This window comes from Heterodontus francisci, chromosome 2, assembly GCF_036365525.1.
Source record: "Heterodontus francisci isolate sHetFra1 chromosome 2, sHetFra1.hap1, whole genome shotgun sequence".
NCBI lineage: Eukaryota > Metazoa > Chordata > Chondrichthyes > Heterodontiformes > Heterodontidae > Heterodontus > Heterodontus francisci.
Genome location: NC_090372.1, coordinates 132147659 through 132175201, shown reverse-complemented (window position 1 = coordinate 132175201; position 27543 = coordinate 132147659). Strand labels below are relative to the sequence as shown.

At 41.0% G+C, this 27543-nt stretch overlaps 1 protein-coding gene across 7 annotated transcripts in view; it reads right to left on the bottom strand.

The window, feature by feature from the left end:
* Positions 1-278: 278 nt before the first annotated feature.
* ikzf1 (IKAROS family zinc finger 1 (Ikaros)) overlaps positions 279-27543 on the bottom strand; it is a 103811-nt gene continuing 76546 nt past the window's right edge. For 4 of the 7 annotated variants that reach the window (XM_068010849.1, XM_068010878.1, XM_068010880.1 and 1 more), the window contains 5 exons: positions 21551-21811; positions 20786-20953; positions 17373-17498; positions 10468-10599; positions 279-5239 (listed from right to left, as the gene is read on the bottom strand). In XM_068010849.1, coding sequence (XP_067866950.1) covers positions 4515-5239; positions 10468-10599; positions 17373-17498; positions 20786-20953; positions 21551-21811 — 1412 coding nt within the window. In that variant the 3' untranslated portion in view covers positions 279-4514. The remainder of the gene's footprint in view (positions 5240-10467; positions 10600-17372; positions 17499-20785; positions 20954-21550; positions 21812-27543) is intronic. The other 3 variants (XM_068010870.1, XM_068010860.1, XM_068010882.1) reach the window with 3 other exon arrangements.

The window sequence follows — 27543 nt, the reverse complement described above, 5'->3', positions numbered from 1 at the left end:
TGGCTGGTTTCTGACAGGTGTACTTCCTGCCTGCTCAGAAGAGTAGATTAAAATGGAATTCTATGAGAAGGGAGCAGGACATCAGTGGGTAAGTCTCCTGGACAATTTTAACTTGATTAAAATTGGCCTGTCAATTGATATTCGTGATGATATTAGTTATTTCTCAAAATTTACAAAAATTGTGCATCTACTTGCACAAATCAAAATTGAGTGTCTACATAAAAATGTAACTGCAAGTTCTCTCAGGGTGTCTTAGTACTTTTAATACACAATACACATTTTGAAGAGTTTATACTTTTTTAATTATTTTCCTTTAGGCAAGCACAGTCTAATTCTTTCCAGAGATAAAAGGTGACCACTATAATACAACTTATAACGGAAAAAGATTGGAAAAGCTAAGCATCACTTTATCAATCTTATCTGATAAAAGTGACCAACAAATTATACAGGCATGAAGACATTACATTTTAAATGTGAATATAATGTTAGATATGTTATTTGTACCAAAATAACAAAGACATTTTGCACATTAGAAATGTTGTGTCTTCTCTCAAAGAGCACAAGTAGACTACATATCAGATCAGGTATCTCCGTGTTTTCTTTCTCTTCAAACAGGGCGTCGTTTCACGGTAGTATAGTTGATGTTCATTTTTAAATACAATATGAAGTATTGTAAAATGGTAGAAAAAATTTTAAGACACTGATAAAAACATTTAAAACTTCAGAAGTTAAAAGTTGATGCATTATATTTGAAAGACCAATTTAGGAACAGGAACATCGAACAGGAGAAGGCCATTCAGTGCCTCAAGTATGTTCCACCATTCAATTAGATCATGGCTGATCTGTATTTGTACATTATAAACACCTTAGGATTGATTAAAAAAAACTTTACATTTTTGATAATGGTTGAAACTTAGTATAATGTAAAGATTTTTACGTTCTAATTATCTACTGTAACAGTTTTCTGGTTAACAGCTTTTGTACAAGATATACACAGATTTCAGTACAACTACTAGGGATGGAATATAATTTAGAAATTCATAAAAGTTAGGGACTTGCATTAATTTTCTGTATTTTTTTCATTATGTGTTAAAGAATGGATAACACTGCAATATTGTTGGCCAGTTAAATGGGAAGCCCTTAGTCCATTGGAAGGCTAGCTTTTATGTAGTAGTGGACTGAGAAGATCAGAGTTAAAAAGTGAAATAAAAAGGGAAGCAGACTGTAAGTAACTTCAGGAATACACAGTAACGTTAGTAGATTGCACAGATAGATGCTGGATACAATTTAATTCAGAGAAGTGTGAGGCCATACATTTTAGGAAGAATAGCAGAAAACTTCAAAAAGAGTAGAGAAGTAGAGAGATTTAGGGGTACAGATACACAAACCTTTAAAGTGGGAGGATAAATTGATAAAGTTTAGTTTAGTTGAGAGATACAGCACTGAAACAGGCCCTTCGGCCCACCGAGTCTGTGCCGACCATCAACCACCCATTTATACTAATCCTACACTAATTCCATATTCCTACCACATCCCCACCTGCCCCTATATTTCCCTACCACCTACCTATACTAGGAGCAATTTATAATAGTCAATTTACCTATCAACCTGCAAGTCTTTGGCATGTGGGAGGAAACCGGAGCACCCGGAGGAAACCCACGCAGACACAGGGAGAACTTGCAAACTCCACACAGGCAGTACCCAGAATTGAACCCGGGTCGCTGGAGCTGTGAGGCTGCCGTGCTAACCACTGCGCCACTGTGCCGCAAAACAACATAGGGGATCCTAAGTTCTAGTGCACAAAAGCAAACGGGAAATGCCAAATTGAGATAAATCATTGATTACATTGCAGTTAGAATATTGTGTTCAGTTTCTGGTGGCTTTATTAAGGAAGGATGCCAAGGCTATGGAAAGAGTACAGAAGAGATCCACTATGATGATACCAGCGACGAGAGGCTTTAGAGAAGAGGGACTAGAGAAATTGGGGTTCTTATCAACAACAACAACTTATATTTATACAGAGCTTTTAACATAATAAAACGCCCAAGGCGCTTCACAGGAGCATTATAAAACAAAATATGACACCAAGCCATATAAGGAGATATTGGTCCGGATTTTAAGCTCCGTTAGTAGGCGGGTTTTTTTGGCGGGATGGCGGGGGCCAGAGAATTGGCATGGAGTCGTCTGCCACGGAACCCGATGCTGTAATGCCGGTTTCCGATTTTCTTGGAGGCAGCAAAGTTCTGTGACAGCACCCACGCCACAATGCGACGGGATTGTAATTTAAATTTGTTACATATTGTTTTGCATGAATTTGTATCTAATTTACTGCGCTCCTACCAGGTGTTCGCAATCTTACGCATGACTTGCGGCACTCAAGTGCCTTCACTTTCCCGTCTTTGCAAAGCTAGTGCCACCAAGGCGAGAGTCATTGGTGCCTGTAAAGATTAGGCAAGTTATCTGTTGTTATCTTGTGGAATTTTTTTTCACCTCAGACATTGCCACTGAGCTCAATCTGTAGATGTGAGGGAAGGAGGGAACTCCGCAAGCAGATAATGTTGGGGGGGAGAACGGGGGAACTCTGCAAGTGGACACTGTTGAGGCGGGGGAGGGTGGAACTCTGCAATCCAACATCAGGAAACGCGGTTAACGGCATCATCAATGCTGCCCCTGCCATGTGATTGGGGGGGGGGGGGGTGGGAACAGCTGTCGTCATTATGCTAAATGGCCACCTGCCGCATTATCACAGCGGCGTGTCTGCAAAAATCACAGCTGGAACCGCCGTCATTTTGCGCACCCGTCACCACTCTTGGCGGTGGGATATTAAAATAGAGCCTATTAAGTCAGATGACCAAATCTTGGCCAAAGAGGTAGGTTTTAATGAGTGTCTTAAAAGAGGAAAGCGAGGTGGAGAGGCAGCGAGATGTAGGGAGGGTATTCCAGAGCTTGGGGCCTCGGCAACTAAAGGCATAGTCACTAAGGGAGGAACGATTAAAATCGGGATTACTCAAAAGGCCAGAACTAGAGGAGTGCAGATATCTTGTAAGCTTGTTATCAATATAACAAAGATGACTATCTCATAAAGGTGTTCAAAACTAGGTGAGGTTTTGTCATATTTTGTTTTATAATGCCCCTGTGAAGTGCCTTGGGATGTTTTATTATGTTAAAGACGCTATACAAAGTCAAATTGTTGTTGTGAAGATAAATAGGGAAAATCTATTTACAGTAGTCAGTGAGTTGGTAACCAGTTGCATAAATGCAAGATCACCAGAAGAATAATAGGGAAGTTAGGAGAAATTTATTCATGGAAACAGTTGTTACGACATGAAATTTCCCACCAGAAGTACTGGTAGGACTCAGATCCATAATATCTTTTAAAAGAAAGTGGATAAATGTTGAAAATAGAGAAAAAAAGGGTATGGAGAAAGGGCATGGAAATTGGACTAAGTGGATAGTTCTTTTAGGTAGTTGGCACATGCATGATGGAGCAAATGTCCTCTTATGTGGTGCCAAATCCTACAATTATAATTTAATATTAGCCATAGTATAGACACTTTTCATTATCCAAAGTTTTTTAGATTTTTATCATACTCTGCCACCCCTATTAGAAGAGTCTGAAGGTTAACACATTTTATCTTGATTTTTAAATTAATATATATAACTTTGTGTCTCAAAGAAATAACAATGACTCATCAATATTTCATTTAGAAATGTGAGGTGATTAATTCGATTTAAAATTTAACACGTAATATAATAAATAAAGCATACCATATTGGGTTTGAAATATAGATTAACATTAGTAAACACTTATACATTTATACCACCAATGAAAAATAGCAATTCTTTTGTCAGGAAACTGTCTCCATAATGTAGCCATCATGATTAGGCACAATTTCTGTGTAAACAATTAACCTCAAGATACTATGCAGATACTGCTGAGTTTTAACAGGGAGAAATGCAGATAGTATCTTATTGAAGCTCTTGAGTTTTAGCTGGTAATTGTGTACAAAAAGGTACACAGACAAAGAAACAAGACTATATAGTGCGTCTAATTCTATAATTTAAAACACTAAACCACTCACATCTATCAATGCTTTTTATAAAAGATGCTAGACTAAAAAGCCCTAAACTGTTTCAAAATTCTAATACCGCCTGTTGTAAGCTACAGTAATAAAAAAAGCAAGCTCTTAACTTCCACCAATTTGAGGTTTGTGCTGAACTGTTTACATATACATTTTCAGTTGCAATAATTTAAGTGCCAAATATGATTAAATACTATCTTAAAGAACTCTCCTTCAGATGTATTAATTCTGAGAAGTATAATGATACTGTCCAATGTATAAAACTCAGCCTGCACATTACAGTAAAGTTTGAACCAGAGGAATAGATGAAATTAAGGAGAAAAATTTAACTAAGGATTTCTGTTCCTTCTTTGTTCTCTTATTTTTTGTGCAAATTATAATCAATCACACAAAATGGAAAGAAATGTCAAAATGGTAGATGGAAATAGTTCACTAGTTCATGTGAAAACGGTGTTCTCCTCTTGTTATGTGTGAAGAGAATTCATATCTATCTTGGCTTTGGTACCCACACATGTTGCATTCAAAAGGGTCACGGAATCCATGGCATCCCATGTGTATTGTAAACATCACATGATCCAGGAAAAGTACCCTGCAGTGCTCACATTTGTAAACCTTCACATGTTCTCCATCGCTACTAATCACTTTGAAGATTTCTTGATTAGGTTCCATGCCTGGTCTCATAATATCATAAGATTTATGATCTTCTTTTACTAAAGGCAAGCCATTTCTTGCCTGTGCAGCTACATGATTTGTTAGGTAAATAAGGTTGTTCCGTTCTTCATTATTGCTCTCTGTATCTGTGGAGTCTGGACAGCTGTTGCTTGGAGATGGTTCTCTTTCCGATGACTGTGATTTTGTTTTTGAAATAAGCACCATGTTTTCTACTGCACCATCTTGGCTTGTGGCACTATTAGCATGACTGTGTGTGTCTGAATGCGTTTTATGCATGGGGTACATGTTGCCTATTACTGGTATCACTTCAGAGCTTCCAGCAGGAGTTTGGACAAGTGGACGCAAGGATTCAGCCCCTAGATAATTGATAGCATTGTTAATTGCTTGATCCAAAACATGAGTCTGCATCATCTCACTCTCCTTTTCATAATTTGAATTAGCGTCATACTGAAGCTCTGAAATACCAAGCTGCAGCTTCTTTTCACCTGTGTAATTAGCATATGAACAACCAATACAGTATTACTTTACACAGATTGTATAAATAACAGATTTCCTGTTATAAAAATAAAGGATCCTGCAGCTGTAATACTTGCATAAGCCATTAAGAAATTTGCTTAGTCTGAAAAGAAATCATCAAAAAGATTAAACTGTTCCTTTTGTACTAACACTGGATAAGTGGTATAGGGAAATAATGAGATCAAGGTGTTTACACTTAGTAAGACTGACTAGCATTTTTAAGGTTGGTAGCAAAAGTATAACAGCTAATAATGCATTTACCAGTAGAAGTATCTATCAGCCTACTTTGTATATTAGTAAATATAAATACTAATAAATAAATTGGTACCAATGTTCTCACAGAAGAATCAAATTGCAAAGCATTAGAAATAATTTGAGTGATTGGAGCCAATCAACAATTGTCAGCAGGGATTTTTAAAGGGAAAGTTATGCTTGATGAATTTAGATTAATTAGAGTATAGAATATAAAAGCAAGGAAGTGATTTTTGAATTTTTATAAGTCATTGGTTTGGCAACAGTTGGTTTATTGAGAGCATCTCTAAGACCATTATGGGGAGAATGTTAGAGCCATAAAAGAGAATAGTCAAGATTCACTACGATGAGAAGATCTAGTTATTAGGAAAGTCTCAAAACATGGGTGGTCTTGGCACTGGAACAGAGAAAGCTAAGGGGGAGATCTACTGGATGCTGACAAATTATAAAAGTTCTGAGAGGATAAATAGTGAAAGATTTCTTCCAATGGTGACACCTCTGTAACAAGAGGGCACCGAATCATGATTAGTATTATCTGAACGAAAGGGGAAGTCAAAGGAAATTCTTTACGGACAGGGGGTTATTAGAATCTGGAAGATAATAACACAACTAACTATTAGAAAATGAAATATGTATAAAAGGAAATGGGAAAATAACAGGGAAATGGAATTAGAGTATGGTACTCTAGTTGAAGTGCTGGACTTGGCACAGGCACAATGGGCTGAATGTCCTTCTGTGTCTGATTTCTATGATATCTGAATCCCTATAGGAAAATTAAAATAAGTAATTCAAAAGTATTGAGTGTCTTCATCTACTGTTTTTTCCATTTTAGGTAAAGTTTATGCTCAGTAAGGTAGGGGTGACAAAACATTGGAGCAAAATGCTTTCCCAAAATTCTGCATCTGCTATCAGCATCAAACTGCCACTTCAGCAATACATGTACAAAATAAAAGTAAACTTTATAATTTAGCACTGGTGGCACAGGCTTTTTAATGAACTTTATGTGGCTGTAAATTGGGTGTGCTAACCTCTACACCCAAATTCCAAATATGTGCTTGCATCCTGAAGCTTTGTACTAGGAGTACTAAATTTTAACTAAACCCATAGTTCCGTCTGTACTGAAAATATAATTGGGCTTAAATTGCACTGATGATGAATGTTACTGTATCAGTATAAATTTTTGTGTCCATTCTAATAAAGGTGGTAATCTATTTATTTTAAACAGCTTAATGCCTTTCTTAAAATAGTTGAAACAAAGGGCTGGATTTTGCTCCCCTGAGGTGCGGGTTCCATGGAGGGGGGGCCTGAAGATGCCTCCGGGAGAGGTCTACCACGCACCCGACGCCAGGAGGGCCCGGACTGATATTACCAGTGGCGGCGAGGTCTCGTGGTGGCCCCTCCGCCACTCAGTGACGGGACCCTAACCTGAATAATTAAATAAGTTAAAATGAATGAATTAATGAAGCTCACGTCACTGCCTCATGTCCCACTGTGATCTTTGGCCCAGTGGCCGGTATTCCCGCGCCTTTGGTTCCCCATCTGGGAAATGAGGCGCCACACTGGTGGAGAAGGGGGAAGAGGTAAGTTGATTGGTGCATTGGGCGGTGGGGGGGGGGGAGGTGGAAATGGAGTCAAGTTAACGTCATGGGTGTAGGGGATGGTGGGAAGGGTTGTAGTTGAAAGCTTGTGCAGTTTGGGGGGGAAGGTCAAATGGTGAAGATAAGTGCTTTGGGGGTGGAAGGGCAAATAATTAATTTAATTGTTATTGGGGGATGGGAGAGGGGCAAAAGAAATGTATTTATTTATTTTAATTCACTTTACCTTTAAATATTTAAATTAGCCAGTAGGGCTAGCAGCCCTTTAAAAATATGTCAGCGCCTGCGCACAGGCAGCTGATGCCATTGCCGGGGGCAGAAAGCCCGAACCCTCCATGTGATCGGGGCCGGTGGCCCATCCCGGCTATTTAAATGAGCCACTGCTCAGAAACGCGGTGGCTTCGCGACATGAGCGTGCTGCCGTTCTCTTCGCCGCCACTGAAATTGGCATCGGGCGCATAAAATTCAGCCCACAAATTCCATACGAGTATTCATGTGTTCATTTTTGTTATCGGACGGCGTAATTTCAACTCATATGTATTTTAACCTTAAATTCAGAAAGCATCTTTTTGTAATATAGACGGGAGATTTCATCTCATTAGCTTAGGGAAAAGGACAATATTCTAGTCCCACTGCAAAAAACCCAGACCCCAGCTTCTACTTTTATAAATATAAATAAATCTACAGAGTAAAAATTACTAATTCCAATATGTAATTCACTGTGTGAAATGCCTTGAGCCATCTGACACAATAATAAAGCCCTAAATACATGCAAGTATTTATTTTTCCTCTCTAGATTTACATACAAGTCATAGTATGATGTCATATTTCTAAGTCCATTCTCATTGAAAAATTTCTTGTGGACCCTATTTCATTCAAACTAGTAAACACTATAGCCCAATGTTTTATGAGGAGTAAATCATGGCAGGAATAAACAAGACCATTGATTACCCATTGTAAGAACAGAAGATTGCAAGAATTGGCTTCGGCCATTCAGTCCATCTAGCTCATCCTGACATCCAGAATATTTTTTCAGACTTGAACTATATATTCTACCTATTCCATTTTTTTTTAGAATTGTTTTAATATAAGATATTTAATATATTTTTTGTATTTTTTTATTGAGTATTACTTCAAACACATGAATTTCTTTAAAGCTTCCTATTGTATCAGGTAACCTATTTCGCACCTTTCTTTGGAGAATTTTTCCTGAATATTCCTATAATGCAAATTAAGTATTAAATTCATGGGGTCTCCTTAGCCATGGCACAATGGGCTGGATTTTATTTGCGCGCCACACTCTGCGACAGCGCGCTTTGAACTTGGTGGCCTTCTGACATGGAAGGGCCGCCGCATAGCCCCTGTGACATTATCTACAGGGGCTGATTTAAATAGAGGGGGAGCCGCCACGTTCCCGGCAATGGCGTCCGGTGCCACCGCGCAGGCGCTGGCACCATTTTTAAAGGGCTTTAAGCCCTCAGCAAAAATTAGAATGTTTAAAGGTGTATCAGTATTGATTTTTATTGAATAAAAACTTATGTGATGGAGGCCCTTCCCCAAACCCCCCAATGGTATTTGCATTGCTCTATATAACCAGAACTTAGTTTATGCATGACCTGAACTTTACCCCCAATCTTCTAACTTTTGACCTTCAACCCCTTCCCACCATCCCCACATCTAATAAAAATTGTTTTCCCCGCTCCCCCACCCCTCCTGCCCTGAAAATTTTCTTCCTCCCCCCTCCCCACCAGGTTCTCGCCTCGGAACTCCGTACCGAAGGCACACGAAGGACAAACAGTGGCCGTAATATCGAGATAGGACGGCCGCTGCCTACAGGTAGGGTCGTTTACATTTCATTATTATGAATTTAAATATTTAGATGAAGGCCCGTGGTGCCGAGGATCCAGTAAAATTCAGCCCAATGTTTCCAAATTCAGTAACTATAGCCATGCAGAAATAAAAAGCGTATATCCTTTCATACTTGTATCCCCAATGATCTCATCAACATTATTGTTATTAAACAAGTAAAAAATCATTAAAATGCAGACAAAAAAAAAACAAAATGATGTAAAATGTGAATCATAATCCTTTACTAATGTCTGATTCTTTTAAAAAAGAGGTCCAGATGCTGAGGCTCTCTCTTCAAATACATTCCAATATATGTGGTTGTGTCTTCTCCTCGCTAATTATTTCCTAAGATATCCCCCCTTCCCAATCATCATTTGTACTCTACTCTCCTTTTGTTATTACCTTTCAATGCCCCTTTTCCAGCCGGCCTCCCTAATTCTCATAATATTCAGTAAAATCAGTGTGATCATATCTTACTTTTAATATCAAGTAAATAAAGGGCTCAAAATACTTGAAGCATGTGTCACTATTTTAATGCATAGAATGATCATCACTTTCAGACCTTGAATGAAGTGGGTAACCAGAAGAAAGTAAATACAAATTCAATGTGGATATATCAAAAATAGTACTGTATTTACATGTTCTGACAGCAAACAGTAAACCAGTTTTATAAAAACTAGAAATGCTGGAAATACTCAGCAGGTCTGGCAGCACCTGTGGAGAGAGAAGCAGAGTTAATGTTTCAGGTCAGTGACCCTTCATCAGAACTGGGTCACTGACCTGAAACATTAACTCTGCTTCTCTCTCCACAGGTGCTGCCAGATCTGCTGAGTATTTCCAGCATTTCTAGTTTTTATTTCCGATTTCGAGCATCTGCAGTATTTTGCTTTTATTTTAGTAAACCAGTGTTCATTGGCGTACAGCTTGTATGCCACAACTAAGGCTGAATTTTACCTCCGTATGGAGTTCCGAGGCGAGAACACGGTGGGGAGGGGAGATTAATAAAATTTTCAGGGTGGGAGGGGTGGGTGAGCGGGGAAAACAATTTTTATTGGATGTGGGGATGGTGGGAAGGGGTTGAAGGGCAAATGTAAAGAGGTTGGTAATAAGGTTTCTTTTTCTGCTATTGTCCCGTAAAAAAAATGGGGGGGGGGGGGTGATGGGAAAGGGCCATTATGTATTTCACCTTTATTAAATAATCATTTACAATATTCCTTTAAAAATTAAAATTACTCCTAAGTGCTTGAAGCCCTTTAATATTGGCGCCAGCACCGGACGCTGTTGCCAGGGACACGGAGGCCGCCCCCTCTACATCATCAGGGGCAGCCACTCTGCCCCCTCCATTTAAATGTGCCCCGTTCTTAATATCGTGGGGGCTCCTCGGCGGCACTTTCGTGTCGGAAGGCCGCTGAGTTGAAAGCGCGCCGCAGTGGAGCGCGACGCGGATAAAATTCAGACCCTAGTAAATGAAAAAGTACTGTAACCAAATAGTTTATGCTTACCAACAAACTTTTGTGGCATTGAACTTTTGCGCTTTGCAACATTACTTGCAAGTCTGTCCAGTACCATAGCTCTTTCTGATCCCATCTTGCACACTCCTTCAGTTAATTCATGTGATTTGCTTTCTTCTTTCACTATAAAACAAAGAAAAAGAAAAATGCAAATCCATTTATAAATGAACAAGCAAAGTTCACAGTGTCAGCAAGCGTTAGGAATGTGCGTCACCTTTAATATTAATTGCTTTCATTAATTAGTTAATTGGTTCTTTCAGCCTATTATTCTAAAGTATTGTTTATGAGTATTTTGTGGGAATCAGCAGATACCTTACACTGTCAAATGTATGTGATATGGAAACAACAAAAGCACAATGTCATCAATAAATGCACAAGGTCATTTGCACGTTTTTGCATATATATTTTAGCAAGCTATGGGGAAGAAATGGCCTCATTTTGCATTACTACAAAATATATTTCCTCCTGTGTTTGGAAAAATAGGGAATAAAAAAAGATGGACCACTCCTTTATGGAATATTTTGCAGCTCAGTAAAGAATAGCAAGATTCTGGTGGCAGCACCTCAGGCAATACACTAGTCCAGCAGTACTCAGTATAGCACAACAAGCAGAATACACTGTGGCAAATAATGAGTGGCAAAGTATCACACAGCATTTTTGTTGGAGGAATATTCAACCACACATACACTGCTGTGCTAACACACATTGGGCTCAATTTTATTCTCTTGCTGCCAGGAGTGGCAGCAGGCGAAAAAAATGGCGACCTACAAGCGTGCAGCCATGCTGCGCGATTTAGTGCGAGGCATTCATTTCCATTCGTCCAATCACGTGGCGGGGTGGGGGGGGGGGTATTTTAACGATTCTGGCAACGGCGTCAGCTGCGTCTGTGCAGGCACTGGCGCCATTTTTAAAGGGCTGCCAGACCTGCAAAATGAGTGCAAGGTACAACCCTGGAACCACCACCCCCACACTACGCTGTACATAAATATGTGACCCGTTTCCCTCCCCAGTACACAGAAGATAAATGGTAGCTCAGGTCCCCCCATCCCCACCAAAACACTTAAGTTGAATTGTTGACCTTTTCCCTCCTCCATAACTGCACAAAGTGCAGAGGTCACCCCTTCCCAACCCCCACACTAGAAATGCAGAGTTGACCCAATTTCCCACCCCCCCAAACTACACTAAAAATCCTAAGTTCCCCCCTTCACAACATTGGTGCCTGGATGGGAAAGTGAAGGTGTGTGAGTGCCGGCCATCGCACAGAGGGTGGTGGACAGCCGGTAAGATCGTGGGGAATGGCATATGAATTTATTCATGTCCTTTATTTAAATATTTACAGTCGGGTCCTGTCGCCGAGGGGTGGAGGGGGCCGCCACGGAGCCTCGCTGCCGCCGGGAAGACTGGGCCCAGCAATTCCAGCGTCGGGCTCCATGGCGGACCGCTGCCGCTGCGATTTTCCGGTGCCTACTGCGACGCAGCCCGACACGGGAGCTCAACAAAATTCAGCCCATTAAATGGGATTTAGACCAGAGATTATACAAGGATCAACCAATACAGAAGTAACAGTTTTGATGCTCATATTAATTGCAGAACTTTGGGAAAGAAGTTTGTTCTAGAACATAATAATCCCCTACATCCTGGGGGAAATTTTATGCTCTCCCCTGCAGTGGGTTTTGAGGTAGGGAGGGCATAAAATTGGGTGAGATGATGTCAAGGGGAGGGGGTACCTGCCACCATCTGGCCTCCGCCAAAATTTTAGTCCGGGGTGTGAAGGCCTGTGAACAGCACCAATTGAGGCCCATAACTGGGCAATTAACCCTTAATTAAGGGCCTCTTCCTGCTGCAGCCGCAATTAGCCGTGCAGCAGGCGGCCCTGTCGCCGCATGGGAAGCATGGCACAGAAAACCATGTGGGTGCCTGAACGAGAGGCCCGGCATTGGGAAGGGAGGGGCCCACTGAGAGCCACCTTCCTGCCCTTGCTGCCGAACACCCACCCCCTCCCTCCCCGTACCCCTACCCCCGAGACCCTTTCCACCCTGACCTGCCTTAGGCCTGGGTCCAGCGACGCTCCTCGGCCTCCGGTAGGTGCAGTAGCTGCCGGCCTCTGATTGGCCTGCAGCTCTCCAAGGGCAGAACTTCTGGTGATGGGGTCCTTGATCTTGTGGAAGGCCCACCACTGTCCACTTAAGTGTCTGATTGGCCCCAGATTCAGCGGGCCTTCCAGAGAAGAGGCGATGCGGATATCTTGGCATCGCTTTTTCCAGATGTCGAGATCCCCGCCACCAGAATAAAATTCCTGCCCCCTGATCTTAATGAGCATAAAAATGGGGAAAATAGGGAGGTGAAGGCACTGAAACACTGGGCTGGTGTCCCAGCAGTGGGCAGGAGTACGGATCTGCTATCTGCTCCGCGGAGGTAGACAGCTGATTTGCACAATTAAGACATCAATTAGGGGCCATTAAGTGGGGCTGCTGACATTTTGCCGGTGGCAGGATGGCCCCCTGCCGGGTCAGGAGGCTGCAGCTCCCTGGCTCAAAATGGAGGCCACGGGCAGGGAAGGCGGCCCCTGTGGCCCCAAAGATCCCCCTGGAGGGGTTTAACCTACAATCCTTGGCCCCAGAATCTTTGTTTCTAATTTACTTACCTGGAGGTGCCCCCGAGGTCTCCGACCTGCCTTAGCAGCATCCACGTCTGCTGGTGGTGCTGCTGAGGCTTCAGAATTGCCAGCCCTCTGATTGGGCCTTAACTGGATAGTGGGCCTGGAGATGCCAATTAGGAGGCCGCCTCCGGTAAATCATCACGCCAGTCCTGCTGCCGGCAAGTGCCAGCTAGGGACCCACATTTGGTCCCAATGTCAGAGTCCTGAAGCCTGCCATAAAATCAAGCCCATTTCTTCTTTTTTGCTCTAGTGTTGGGGATCAGGTGCGAACAAGCTTGTAAACTTGCTTTCTGGTGGAATATACAGGAGTTATGCTCTATTCTATTATCTTGTCTCTCGTGCCTGCTCTAGCTCTCCTCTCTGCCTCCTTTACCAAAATAATCCTTCAATGATCCACCACTGCCCTCTAACCCCACTTCACTTGAAAACTACATTTTATATGTGCTAGATGGACCAGTACTATAATAAAATCTTATAACTATGCTCACTTCCATGTTCCCACATTTCACCCCCCCCTCCCACCCCCACAACCCACCACCCAACTGATACAGATGACCTTGTTTGGGTTGTGTCAAGGTTCTTCCACAAACAAACTTCACCCGCCATGTGGGATGCTGGGGAGCTTTGTGATCTGGCATACTGAAATTCTAGCCTACTTACTGCCCGTTTCACTCATGCCAGACATGTGCTGAAGATTCCTGGCCCCACTGTTTCAATATGATGTATATGCGATAGTGTGACGTTAATGTCACTGGATTAGTAATCCAGAGCCCAGGCTAATGCTCGGGGACATGGCATATGGTGAAATTTGAATTCAATAAATAAATCTGGAATTAAAAGCTAGTCTAACGGTGACCATGAAACCATTGTCGATTGTTGTAAAAATCCATCTGGTTCACTAATGTCCTTTAAGGAAGGAAATTTGCCGTCCTTACCTGGTCTGGCCTACATGTGACTCCAGACCCACAGCACTGTGCTTGACTCTTAAAAATGCTCTCTGAAATGGCCTAGCAAGCCACTCAGTTCAAGGGCAATTAGGGATGGAGAATAAATGCTGGCCTCATCCCACAAATGAATAAAAAATAATTAGACAAGTTGATACTGAATCCTACTGCCAACATGTCCTAATCTCCAGTTATCTATTTCTTTGCCATGGTGGATACATAACTTATTCACATTACAATATACATGTTCAAGGGTCATACTTAAACTGTATCACAAGGATTACTGTAGCTTCTAACTGGCTGTAAACCAATCCTACTTAGGTAATGTGGATCAAATCACATGTGACAGCTGGGTTCAGATGTATTGCAGACAGATGTGATAGCTGAAGGTGTAAGCCATGAATTCCAGGGGGTTCTCCTAGTTTTTCTGCAGTATTCCAGTTAAACCAGATCTCAGACATTGTTGGGGCTTCACCAATCTCCTGCTAGAGTTAAGCAAGGTGACTGGGAACACCCTTCAGAATTTCAAGGCCAGACTTCTCAAACTGTATTGATTGCATTGATGAAAGAAAACAAAAAAAAACCTGGCATTTATAATGCACCTCTAATATCTTCAGAATATCACAGTCAATGAAGTAGTTTTGAAGTGTAGTCACGATTGTTATATGGGAAAATATAGCAGCCAATTTGAGCACACTGAAGTCATAGAAACAGCAATTAGATAAATGACCAGATAGTCTGTTGTAGTGATGTTGGCTGAGGATATGTGTTGGCCAAGACGCCAAGAGAACTTCTGTGCTCTTCTTCGAATCGTGCCAGTCTTCTTTTACATCCACTTTGAACAAGCAGACATGGCCATTAGCTTATTGTCTCTTCCAAAAGACAGCACCTCCGACTGTACAGCACTCACTCAACACTGCACAGAAATGTCCGCCTAGATTGTGTGTTCAATTCTCTGGTGTGGGGCTTGTAACCTTGACCTACTGACTCAGAGGTGAGATTGCTGCTGCTGACGGTTGATGCTTGGTGAGGGACTGGGATTTTTTGTTTTTGGAGAACCAGCAAACCAGCTGTTTGAGTGACCTGCATGCTGCTGCTTTTCTCAACAGTACTGTTTAATATCTGGATGTCCTGATTAATACAGAACAGCTGAAAGCTGTGGATGAAGGTCTCAGCTGAAATTAAATTGGGCTTTATCAATCTGAATTGGGTGTGGGGTAGTAGTGGAGGATTTAGTATCATCTTGTCTCACCAACCTGATCCTCCTTAGATGTATGGGTGGTGCCAGAGCACTGGCAGATTGAAAATATTACACTCCTGTTTAAAAAAGAGAAGGATAAACCCGGCACTGACAAGCCAGTCATCTTAATGCTGGTGGTGGGGAACCTTTTGAAGATAATAATCCAGGACCAGATTAGTTGGGATTTGGAAAGCTATGGGCTGATAAAGGAAGGTCAGCTTAGATTTGTTAAAGGAAAGTCATGCTTGACTATCTTGTTTGAATTCTTTGATGAAATAATGGAGAGGGTGATGCAGTTGATGTTATGTATATCGGCTTTCAGAGGGCATCTGACAAGGTGCCACATGGTAGGCTTCCTGGCAGAGATGAAGCCCATGGGATTAAAGGGACAGTGGCAGCATGGGGAACAGAGGACAGAGAGTTGTGGTGAATGATTGTGTTTCAGACGAGAGGGAAGTGTGCAGTGGTGTTCCCCAGGGTTTGGTATTAAGACCACTGCTCTTCTTGATACACATTAATGATCTGGACTTGGGTATACAGCGCATATATCAGGGTTTGTGGATGACACGAAATTCAGAAATGTCATGGACAATGAGGAAGAAAGTGCCTGACTACAGGATGACATAGAAATGGGCAAACATGTGACAGATGAAATTTAACACAGAGAAGTGTGAAGTGATACGTTTTAGTAGAAAGAATGAGAAGAGGCAACATAGAGTCATAGAGTTATACAGCACAGAAACAGGTCCTTTGGCCCATCGTGTCTGTGCCAGCCATCAAGCACCTAACTATTCTAGTCCCATTTTCCTAAAATTTTCCTAAAGCTAAATGATATGATTTTAAAGGGGTTTCAGGATTAGAGAGACATGGGAGGTGTATGTACACACATCTTTGAAGGTGGCAGGACAAGCTGAGAAGGCTGTTAAAAAAACCATATGAGATCCCCAAGTTTGTTAATAGAGGCATGGGGCACAGATGCAAGAAAGTTATACTAAGCCTTTATAAAATACCGATTAGGCCTCAGTCATAAGGGACTTCAGTTATGTGGAGAGACTGGAAAAGCTGCGGCTTTCTCCTTAGAGTAGAGAAGGTTAAGAAGAGGTTTGTTAGAGGGGTTCAGAATCATGAACAGCTTTAATAGAGTAAATAAGAAGAAACTGCTTCCAGTGGCAAAAAGGGTCGATAACCAGAGGTCGCAGATTTAAGGTGATTGGGAAAGGAAGCTGAGATGACATGAGGAAACCTTTTTTTACACAGCAGGTTGTTATGAACTACCTAAAAGGGTGATGGAAGCAGATTCAATAGAAATGTTCAAAAGGGAATTTGATAAATAATTGAGGGAGAAAAAAATTGCAGGGCTGTGGGGAAAGAATGTGGTCATGGAACTAGTTGGCACAGGCATGATGGGCCGAATGGCCTCCTTCTGTGCCGTGTCATTCTATGATTCTAACATCCTCTATTAACATTAGAATAGCAGCACACCTGCCCTAAATCTGGCAATGGGGTGGCAGGAGAGCTGGAAATTGACAGCAGCATAGTTATTCTTAGTTAGTTTTAAATAGGCATTTTCCTATTCTCAGGAAGACTGATAGGTAATGTGATAAATGGAAATATCGCACTGAGGTTTTATGGGGTGAATCTAGGATAGCAGAAAAAAAATCATCAAACCCTTGCTTTACTTAATCCAGGTATGATTGTCACTGCATGGTTCACTGAGGTAACATTTTTCACTCCTCAATATTATTTACCTTACTGAGCACAAAATTCACTTAAAATTCCTGCGACAGCTAATTATTTACAGACTAATTGTTCTATTGGATTTACTTTTAGTTTACATGCTTTTATGGTGATGCTCAAACTGTAAACAGAATGCAATAAAAGTTAGAAATTGTCCGTAAGCACAAGTAACCTGACTTTAATAAAGGCAGGTGTTAACATGTTCAATTAAGAATGACAAACCAGGGAAATATATGCATTCAACTTTAAGGGACGATCATTGCATCTGGTGCCATGTTAGCTAAAATGTTCACCTTCATGAAAAAGCTTTTTTTACCTGAATATATACCACTATGCAGTCCCATGGTTTGCAAGTAATTGTGGCAACGTTCTTTGTGTTCTTCTAGTGAGCTGCGTTGCTTGTAGCTTCTCCCACAATAGCTGCATTTGTGAGGCTTTCCAACTACACACAAACAGGAAGAGGTCTTAAAAGAATACAGCATGGGCTTCACATTTTGTAATTTGTTATTAATAAGATATTTGTATTTTATGAGAATGTGCATTTCCATCTGCCTTGTGCAATTTATTTAAACCAACAGATATAAAGCTGAGCTAAAACTGCGTATCACATAAACATCTATTAACCCCTATGGTCTGCCCGATGAAATAACTCATATCACACACCCAGCTCCTGAGTTACCAACCAGTTACCATAGAAAAGTAAAATACTGCAGATGCTGGAAATCTGAAATAAAAACAGAAAATGCTGGAAATACTCAGCAGGTCTGGTAGCACCTGTGGAGAGAGAAACAGAGCTACATTTCAGATCGATGACCTTTCATCAGAGCTGAAAAAAGTTAGAGATGTAACACATTTTAGCAAGCACAGACCCCAAGGTGGATAGAGTAAAGAACAAAAGGGAAGGTCTATGATAGGTTAGAAGGCAGGAGAGATTCCATGAGAAAAAGGGATGATGGTACAAGGTCTCATTAGTATCTCCTTTTACCTGTACAAACATCCCTTTTGCCATTTTCATGAATTGGGTCAGATTGAATGGAATATGGAGGAAATTGTCTTCAGTCCCTGTTACAAACTCTGTTCCCTAGCCTTCAACTCCATCTCTCTTTCTGGTAACTGTCTAAGGCTGAACCATACTGTTTGCAACCTTGGTGTCATATTTGACCCCCAAGTTGTGTTTCCAGTCATATATCCGCATCATCATTAAGATCGCCTATTTCCATATGCAGAACATTTCCCAACTCCCAGCTCATCTGCTGCTGAAAGCCACATCCTGCCTTTGTTACCTCTAGACTTCACTATTCGAATGCATTCCTGGCTGGACTCCCACATTCTACCCTTCATAAACTTGAGGTCATCCAAAACTCTGCTGTCCATTTCCTTTCTCGTACCAAGTCCCATTCATCCAACACCCCTATGCTCGCAGACATACTTTGGCTCCTGATTAAGCAAAAACTCGATTTTAAAATACTCATCCTTGTTTTCAAATCCCTCCATGGCCTTGGCCCTCCCTATCTCTGTAATCTCCTCTAGCCCCACAACCCTCCGAGATATCTGCGCTCCTCTAATTCTGGCCTCTTGAGCATCCCTGATTTCAATCGCTCCAACATTGGAGGCTGTGCCTTCAGCTGCCAAGGCCCTAAGCTTTGGAATTCCCTCCATAAACTTCACTGCCTCTTTAACTCTCTTTTCTCTTTTAAGATACTCCTTAAAACCTCTTTGATCAAGCTTTTCGTCATCTGATGTAATATCTCCTTATGTGGCTCAGTGTCAAATTTTGCTTTATAATGCTCCTGTGAACTATGTTAGTATGTTAAAGGTGCTATCTAAATACAAGTTATTGTTAAAAGTAAAACAAAAAGTTAAGCATATAGACGAATAAGAAATAATCTAAAGCAATTGTGAGAATAGTGAAAACATATATAAGTGAGATTTGGAAGTACAGAAAATAAGGGAAAAAAGAGACAAGAGGCAAATAAAATGCAAAGTTTTTAAAAGCTTGAATTTTGATTTAAATGTTGTGATGCATTTAAATTAGTAGTATAAAATTAATACAGCAGTATCAAAGTTTTTCCTGATAATTTGGTACCGTTAATGCTATAATATATTGGTATATTAATACTCTCCACTTGCCTGGATGGGTACAGCTCCAACAACACTCAAGAAGCTCAACACCATCCAGGACAAAGTAGCCTGCTTGATTGACATCCAGAAACATTCACTCCCTCCACGACCAATGCACAGTGGCAGCAGAGTGTACCATCAACAAGACGCACTGCAGTAATGCACCAAGGCTCCTTAGACAGCACCTTCCAAACCCGTGACCCCTATCACCTAGAAGGACAAGGGCAGCAGATGCATGGGAACACCACCACCTGCAAGTTCCCCTCCAAGCCACACACCATCCTGACTTGGAACTATATTGCTGTTCCTTCACTGTCGCTGGGTCAAAATCCTGGAACTCCCTTCCAAACAGCACTGTGGGTGTACCTATCCCACATGGACTGCAGCAGTTCAAGAAGGAAGCTCACCATCACCATCTCAAAGGCAATTAAGGATGGATAATAAATGCTGGCCTTGCCAGTGACACCCACATCCCAGGAACGAATAAAAAAAAAATTGTTGAATCATTTGTGTGGGAGAGCTAGATCAAAAAAAAATCAAAAACCGACCAGACCAGGGACCCTGAAATTCACTGATATCAATGAAGAACGCCATGCAGGCCATACATGTAGCAGCCCATGGTGATGTCTGCGCCCAGGGAATCTAAGTAAATCTGTGTAGCGCTACTAGAAGCTAGATGTGGCACTATGCGAATGAGTTTCTCCCCTGCAGTCTTCCGCATTTGTTAATTAATCTGTATTTTCACAAGAAAGAAACAAAATAATACTACCTACAGACCACAACCTTATGCTAAATTTGTTCCAATTTGCAATTTTTTTTAGAGGGGCAAACATTGAAGAATATGACAGAGGCTGTGAAATCTTATTAAATAGCACTTTATATTTAAGAAAAATCAGAATGAAAACCAGGTATCAGCAACGTGATGGGAGATAATCTAGCATACATCTTTCACACTTCAGACATGGTAGTCCATCTCCTGCTTTGATCCCTTCCAAAACCCAAATTTAGATCATGCAGTTAATTACTATGCTTTTATGTTTACGATGATTTTACTGAGCATGGAATATTGATATGCCTGCAGAATTGTAACTTTAAATATAAAATGAAATGAAATTTACATTTCCAGAAGTCTTTTTTTAATGGCCCAGTTGGTACGTGCAAAGCTGCCTGTGGAACTGAGCTACACAGACCAGGAAGCTCTTAAACTCAAGATCCCTGTCTGTGTTAGGTATCTGATCTCAGCTGGGTTGTCCAAAACAGAACTACAACTGATCTAATTGAAGGGTGCCAGAAAGTTGGAGGGGGCCAAAACAAAAACTAACTACATAAATAACAGACCCAATCAATGAATACCTTACAGGCCTAGGAATTACTGTTGGGGATATTTGTGGATGAATATTTTGCCTATTTATATGACATTTGTCTACTTGCTATTTTAATGGAAGGTAATGTCTGTGAAAACGATGGACAGGGGAATATGGTGTTAATGTGCTAACCATTCCTCTGCTAATGTCAGCAACATTAGTTTCTGCTTTTCATTTTATGAATCTATAATTTTCTGACCGTTTGCTGAACAACTCAGCGCACACATTGTTGATATATACCCACCAGAATGAGTCCGCAGATGACCTGTGAGTGCATCTCGACGGCGGCAAGCGTAGTTGCAAAGATGGCATTTGAATGGCTTCTCACCAGAGTGCAACTTAATGTGGCGAAGTAGATTGCCTTTCTGAGTAAAAGATGCACCACACTGACTGCATTGGAAGGGGCGCTCCCCTGCAAGACAGAGTATATTTGTTAGCAAAAAAAGCTAAATGTATTAAGTGTGGAATTTCAAAAAACGATATATCTTTGTTACTGTTCTGTAATTCCTGCCAGCTGTAGGTTTGATATAACATGAGGCATTCAGACTAAACCTGCCAGTTTCTCAACGCTTCAATGGCTGGGTCAATTTGATCTGAAAAATCTAATTTTTTAAAAATCAAAATGGCACATCACAATGAAGATTCAAACTCATTTAAATAGAGTTCCTGCATCATTGTGTATTAAGAGCTACTCTTCCTGATCAGCAGTTTCAGAATAAACAGATTTGATTTCTGAATGTTGTGGCATTTTGTTTTTTTAATGTGGCTTTTCCAATGGTCTTAAAAAAATAAGAAATGGCAATGAACAAGAAAAAAAAGAAAACTTATTAAAAATGCATTTCAGGCTCTCAATTTAATCTCTGCATCACATTCTCATTTTAAATGTGAAGCATTTTACTATTTCAGTTATGATAATTTTTTTTGGAAATGGCATGCAAAAATGCGGCATAGTAAAATCCAAATGAAATGATGAAGGTAAAAAACAGAAAAAAGCGGTGCCTGTTTTTACCAGTGTGGCTACGTTTGTGCACCATGAGGACATTTGGGCCAATGCAAATTATTCCACAGATATCACACTTCAGCTTGCCATTTGGAAGTCGAATGCCACCAACTCCAGAAAATGCTTTGTTGCCTTGGCCATTGTGTGGTCCATTCAATTTAGTCCCAGAAGTGTCTATCATACGTAAGTCTTCAGCACACTCTTCACCATTTGTGTCACAGGTTCTCCCATTCTCTTCATCACTTGGAGTTTCTATTTTAATAGAATTTGCTAGAAGAAAATAGAACACAAAATATAATAGATGTAAACATCATGATCACTAAAATACTGAAAAGACATTAATTTTACACATTAGGGGAAGAGGAGGAGGAGGAAACATGTAACATTTTTTTCTATATAGGAATCAAACAGAAAAGGTGTGTTTTTGCATCAAACAACAGGATATTAAAACAGAACAGGACTGTACATAGGAACATGTACATAGGGCCATTCAGCCCCTTGAGCCTGTTCTGCCATTGAACGAGAACATGGTTAATGTGTGACCTAACTCCATAGAACTGCCTTTGCCTTCCTTAATATATTTGGCTAACAAAAATCTATCAATCTCAGATGTAAAATTAACAATTGACTTAGTATCAGTGGCTATTTACAGAAGAGAGTTCCAAATTTCTACCATCCTTTTTGCGTAGAAGTGTTTCCTAATTTCACTCCTGGAAGGCCCAGCGCTAACCTTTAAGCTGTGGCCCCTAGTCTTACAATTCACAACCAGCTGAAATTGTTTTCCTCTATGATTCCTATCAGTTCCCCTTAATATCTTGAAAACTTGGATTGAATCACCCCTTAACCTTCTAAATTCAAAACTTTGTGTAATATCTCATTGTAATTTAACCCTTGGAATCCAGGGGTCATTCTGGTAAATCTATGTTGCACACTCTCTGAGGTCAAAATATCCTCCCTAAGGTGTGTTGCCCAAAACTGTTCACAGTACTCCAGGTATGGTCTCACTTGGGCTTTGTACAGCTGTAGCATAACTTCTATACCCTTGTATTCTAGTTCTCGAGATATAAAGGCCAAGCCAAGCACATTCCTCTCCTGTTCAATACTGTCGAGAATGGATCAGTTATTTACTTATGACATCTATGAAATCGCCCTGAATTCCTTTACAGATTTCAATCTTAATTAAGAACTGATAATGCAATCCAAAGAAATATTGGAAGACCTACTCTGAGATAGAAAACACAAGATACGACCTGCAACTGTGAGAGTTTAGCATCAGTAGGCACAAATTTAAGATTCTTTGTTACATGTGGCATTTTCATTAACTAGTACTGTCTATGCACATTAGCTAGACACCAATATGGTTGTAATGTCAAAAGACAAATATACATTTTTACACCAATATTTGAATTTTGCAATTCTGCCACATCTCCTGGATAATACAAAGGGACAGGAATAATAAATGTTAAAAATGTAATGCATCACAGAGAAGACTTTTTTTTTATTTGTGCATGGGATGTGGGCGTCGCTGGCTAGGCCAGCATTTATTGCACATCCGTAATTGCCCTTGAGAAGGTAATGGTGAGCTGCCTTCTTGAACAGCTACAGTCTTTGGGGTGTAGGTACGCCCACAGTGCTGCTAGAAAGGGAGTTCCAGGATTTCGACTCAGCAACAGTGAAGGAACGGTGATATAGTTCCAAGTCAGGATGGTGTGTGACTTGGAGGGGAACTTGCAGATGGTTGTGTTCCCATGCATCTTCTGCCCTTGTCCTTCAAGGTGGTAGAAGTCGTGCGTTTGGAACGGGCTGCCAACGGAGCCTTGGTGAGTTGCTGCAGTGCATCTTGTAGATGGTACACACTGCTGCAACTGTGCGTTAGTGGTGAAAGGAGTGAATGTTGAAGGTGGTGGATGGGGTGCCAATCAAGAGGCCTGCTTTGCCCTCGTTGGTGTCAAGTTTCTTGAGTGTTGTTGGAGCTGTACCCATCCAGACAAGTGGAGAATATTCCATCACACTCCTGAATTGTGCCTTCTAGATGGTAGACAGGCACTGGGAGACAGGAGGCGAGTTACTCGCTGCAGAATTCCCAGCCTCTGACCAGCTCTTATCGCCACAGTATTTATGTGACTGGTCCAGTTCAGTTTCTGGTCAGTAGTAACCAGCAGAATGTTGATAGTGGGGTATTAAGTGATGGTAATGCCATTAAATATCGAGGTGAGATGGTTAGATTCTCTCTTGTTTGAGATGGTCATTGGCTGGCACTTGTGTGGTGCGCGTGTTACTTGTCACTTATCAGCCCATGCCTGGATATTGTCCAGGTCTTGCTGCTGGAAAAAGGCTGCTTTAGTATCTGACGAGTTGCGAATGGTGCTGAACATTGTGTAATCATCTGTGAACATTCCCACTTCTGACCTTATGATGGAGGAAATGTCATTGATGAAGCAGATGAAGATGGTTGGACCTAGGACACAACCCTGAGGAACTCCTGTAGTGATGTCTTGGGACTGAGATGATTGATCTCCAACAACTACAACCATCTTCCTTTGTGCTAGGTATACCTCCAGAATGTAGTAGATTAAACACTTTGTAAAATGTTATAAACAGATCTAATGAGCCTCTAATGGATGTTACATTAGTAAGCCTCTGGAAGCAGAACAATTTCACAAAGAATTTTTCCCTTGGATTATTTTATACTGAACTGAAAACAATTCTGGAGGCAGGACTTTCTTCATAAAGTAGTATCAGGTTAGGTAGCTAATCAATAGCTTTAAGGAGTAAGCAATTGATTACACAAACTGGGTATTTCTTTCATTCATGGGATATGGCCATCGCTGGCAAGGCCACCATTTATTATCTATCCCTAATTACCCTCGAGAAGTTGGTGCTGAGCTGACTTCTTGAACTGCTGCAGTTCATGTGGTGTAGGTACACCTACAGTGCTGTTAAGAATGGAGTTCCAGGATTTTGACCCAGCGACACCGAAGGAATGGTTATCTAATTCCAAGTCAGGATGGTGTGTGGCTTGCAGGTGATGGTGTTCCCATCGGTCTGCTGCCCTTGTCCTTCGAGGCAGTAGAGGCCATGGGTTTTGGAGTTGCTTTCAAAGAAGCCTTGGCGAATTGCTGCATTGCATCTTGTAGATGGTAGACACTGCTGCCACTGTGTGTCGGTGATGGAGGGAGTGAATATTGAAGGTGGTGGATGGGCTGCCAATCAAGCAGCTGCTTTGTTTTAAATGGTGCCGAGATTCTTGGGTGCTATTGGAGATGCACTCATCCAAGCAAATGAAAAGTATTCCATAACACTCCTGACTTGTGCCTTTTAGGCAGTGGAAAGGCCTTGGGGAGACAGGGGGTGAGTTATTTGCCACAGAGTTCCCAGCCTCTTGTAGCCACAGTATTTATATGGCTGGTCCAGTTAAGCTTCCGGTCAATGGTAATGCCATTGAATGTCATGGGGAGGTGGTTAAACTCTCTTTTATTGGAGATAGTCATTGCCTGGCACTTGTGTGCTGATTCAGTATCTGAGAAATGACAAATGGTACTGAACACTGTACAAGCATCAGAGAACTTCCCCAATTCTGACCTTCTGACGGAGGGAAAGTCATTGATGAAGCAGCTAAAGATAGTTGGGACTAAGGAACAACCCTGAGGAACTCCTGCAGCAATGTCCTGAGGCTGAGATGATTAGCCTCCAATAACCACAACCATCTTCCTTTCTGCTAGGTATGACTCCAGCTTTACCCTGATTCTCACTGACTTCAGTTTTACTCAGGCTCCTTGATGCCACACTTGGTTAGATGCTGTCTTGATGTGAAGGAAGTCCCATTCACCTCATCTCTGTATTCAGCTCTTTTGTCCATGTTTGGTTTAAAGCTGTAATGAGCTCTGGATTCGAGTGGTCCTGGCTGAACCCAAACTGAGCATCAGTAACACTGGTGAGTAAATGCTGTTTCAACACCATCAACAACCCCTTCCATTACTTTGTTGAGACTGAGAGTGGACTGATGGGGTGGTAATTGGCCAGATTGGATTTGTCTTACTTTTTGTGGACGGGACATACCTGGGAAATTTTCCACATTGTTGTTTAGATGCTAGTGTTGTCGCTGTACTGGAATAGCTTGGCTAGAGGCACAGCTGGTTCTGCAGCACACATCTTCAGCACTGCAGCCAGGATGTTATTGGGGCCCATAGTCATTGCTCTATCCAGTGCATTCAGCCATTTCTTGCCATGGAGTGAATCAAACTGGCTGACGACTGGCATCTGTGATGCTGGGGACTTCAGGAGGAGGCCAAGATGAATCATCCACTCAGCACTTCTGGCTGAAGATGGTACTGTCAATAGCACTGGATGTTTTTGTGAGTTAGGAATAGCCACAAATGATTTCTTCCATACATTGCAACTATGGCACTTTTAAATCTGTCACACTTAGAATTTTGTAATCTTCTCTTAGCATACTCTGCTCCTCCATTTATTCCACATGAAAAGGGCTGAGTTCAGCTTGTTTTATCTGCAATTCCTCTTGGCATATCTTTGAAAAAGAGTGCCTATGACTCCACCTTGTTTTAGGTTCATGCTGCATTTAATAATAAAATGAATTAATAATGAAAATTTCATTATCAAAAATAATTGAAAATACACCAGTAATGATTACACTTTGAAACTGGATTACATCAACTCGATAGCCCTGATGAAAAATAATACTTGAGAACAGGAGAAAAAGGGGTCTCTTCCAGGCAGCTGCATTTAGCATACTAAACATTTTTTTCCAGCATTTGTTAACTCAGCTCCAACTTATACCATGATATAGAGTACTTAATAAATTTTATAAATGTAAAATAGTTAATAAAACTTTCAAACCATGGTCTTTGGACCACATTTATAGTTCCAGTGAAAGCACATTCTATAGAAGATAGAACAACAACATTTTTTATGCCTTGACTTATTAAATCCCGTCATTCTTATGATTTTGCACAATAGTCTTTCATCACGCTGCTACCTGTTAAAATATTACCATCAGATTGACAGTCTTCAATTTGCATATCTAATCACACATATTTAAAATCAGTTATTACATTCTGTTCTACCCAAAATATTAACCTATCTTTCTCCTTTACCTACTGACTGACCTATTATGCCTTCATAGCATTTTCTGCTTTATGTCATATTAGCAACGTTTAAGGATAATATCACAAATAATTAATTTGTCTGATTGAATAATTTAAATCTATAAATAGATTCTTCACTAATAAATGAAGCAAATACAAGTTAATTACGATTAAAATTGGAAGTACAAAGGAATGTAAATCAACTGTTTTTCACCACACATAGACAGTAACGCACAACATCCTTCCTGAAATTAAACCTAAAGCGAAACCTCATTTGAAATAACCTGCTATTACAAGCTTCCATTTTTCCTGATTTTGGCTGAAGCACTGAAAATGCAGATTTAGCAACATCAACAACAACAACAACAACAACTTAAAAGCAGAGATTGACAGATTTCTAAATACCAATGACATAAAGGGATATGGGGATAGTGTGGGAAAAAGGCATTGAGGTGGATGATCAGCCATGATCGTACTGAATGACGGATCAGGCTCGATGGGCTGAATGGCGTACTCCTGTTCCTAACTTGTATTTATATAGGACCTTTAATGTAATAAAACATCCAAGGTGCTTCACAGAAGCATTTTGAAGCAAAATTTGACACTGAGCCATATAAAGAGATATTGGGGCAAATGGTCAAAAGCTTGGCCAAAGAGGTAGGTTTTAAGGAGCATCTTAAAGGAGGAAAGAGTGGTAGAGAGGCAGAGAGGTTTAGGGACGGAAATGCAGAGCTTAGGGCATAGACAGCTGAAAATATGGCTGCCAATGGTGAATCAATTAAAATTGGGGATGCTCAAGATGCCAGAATTAGACGAGTGCAGATATCTCGGTGGGTCGTGGGGCTGGAGGAGATTACAGAGATAGGGCCATGAAGAGACGAAGACAAAGATGAGAAT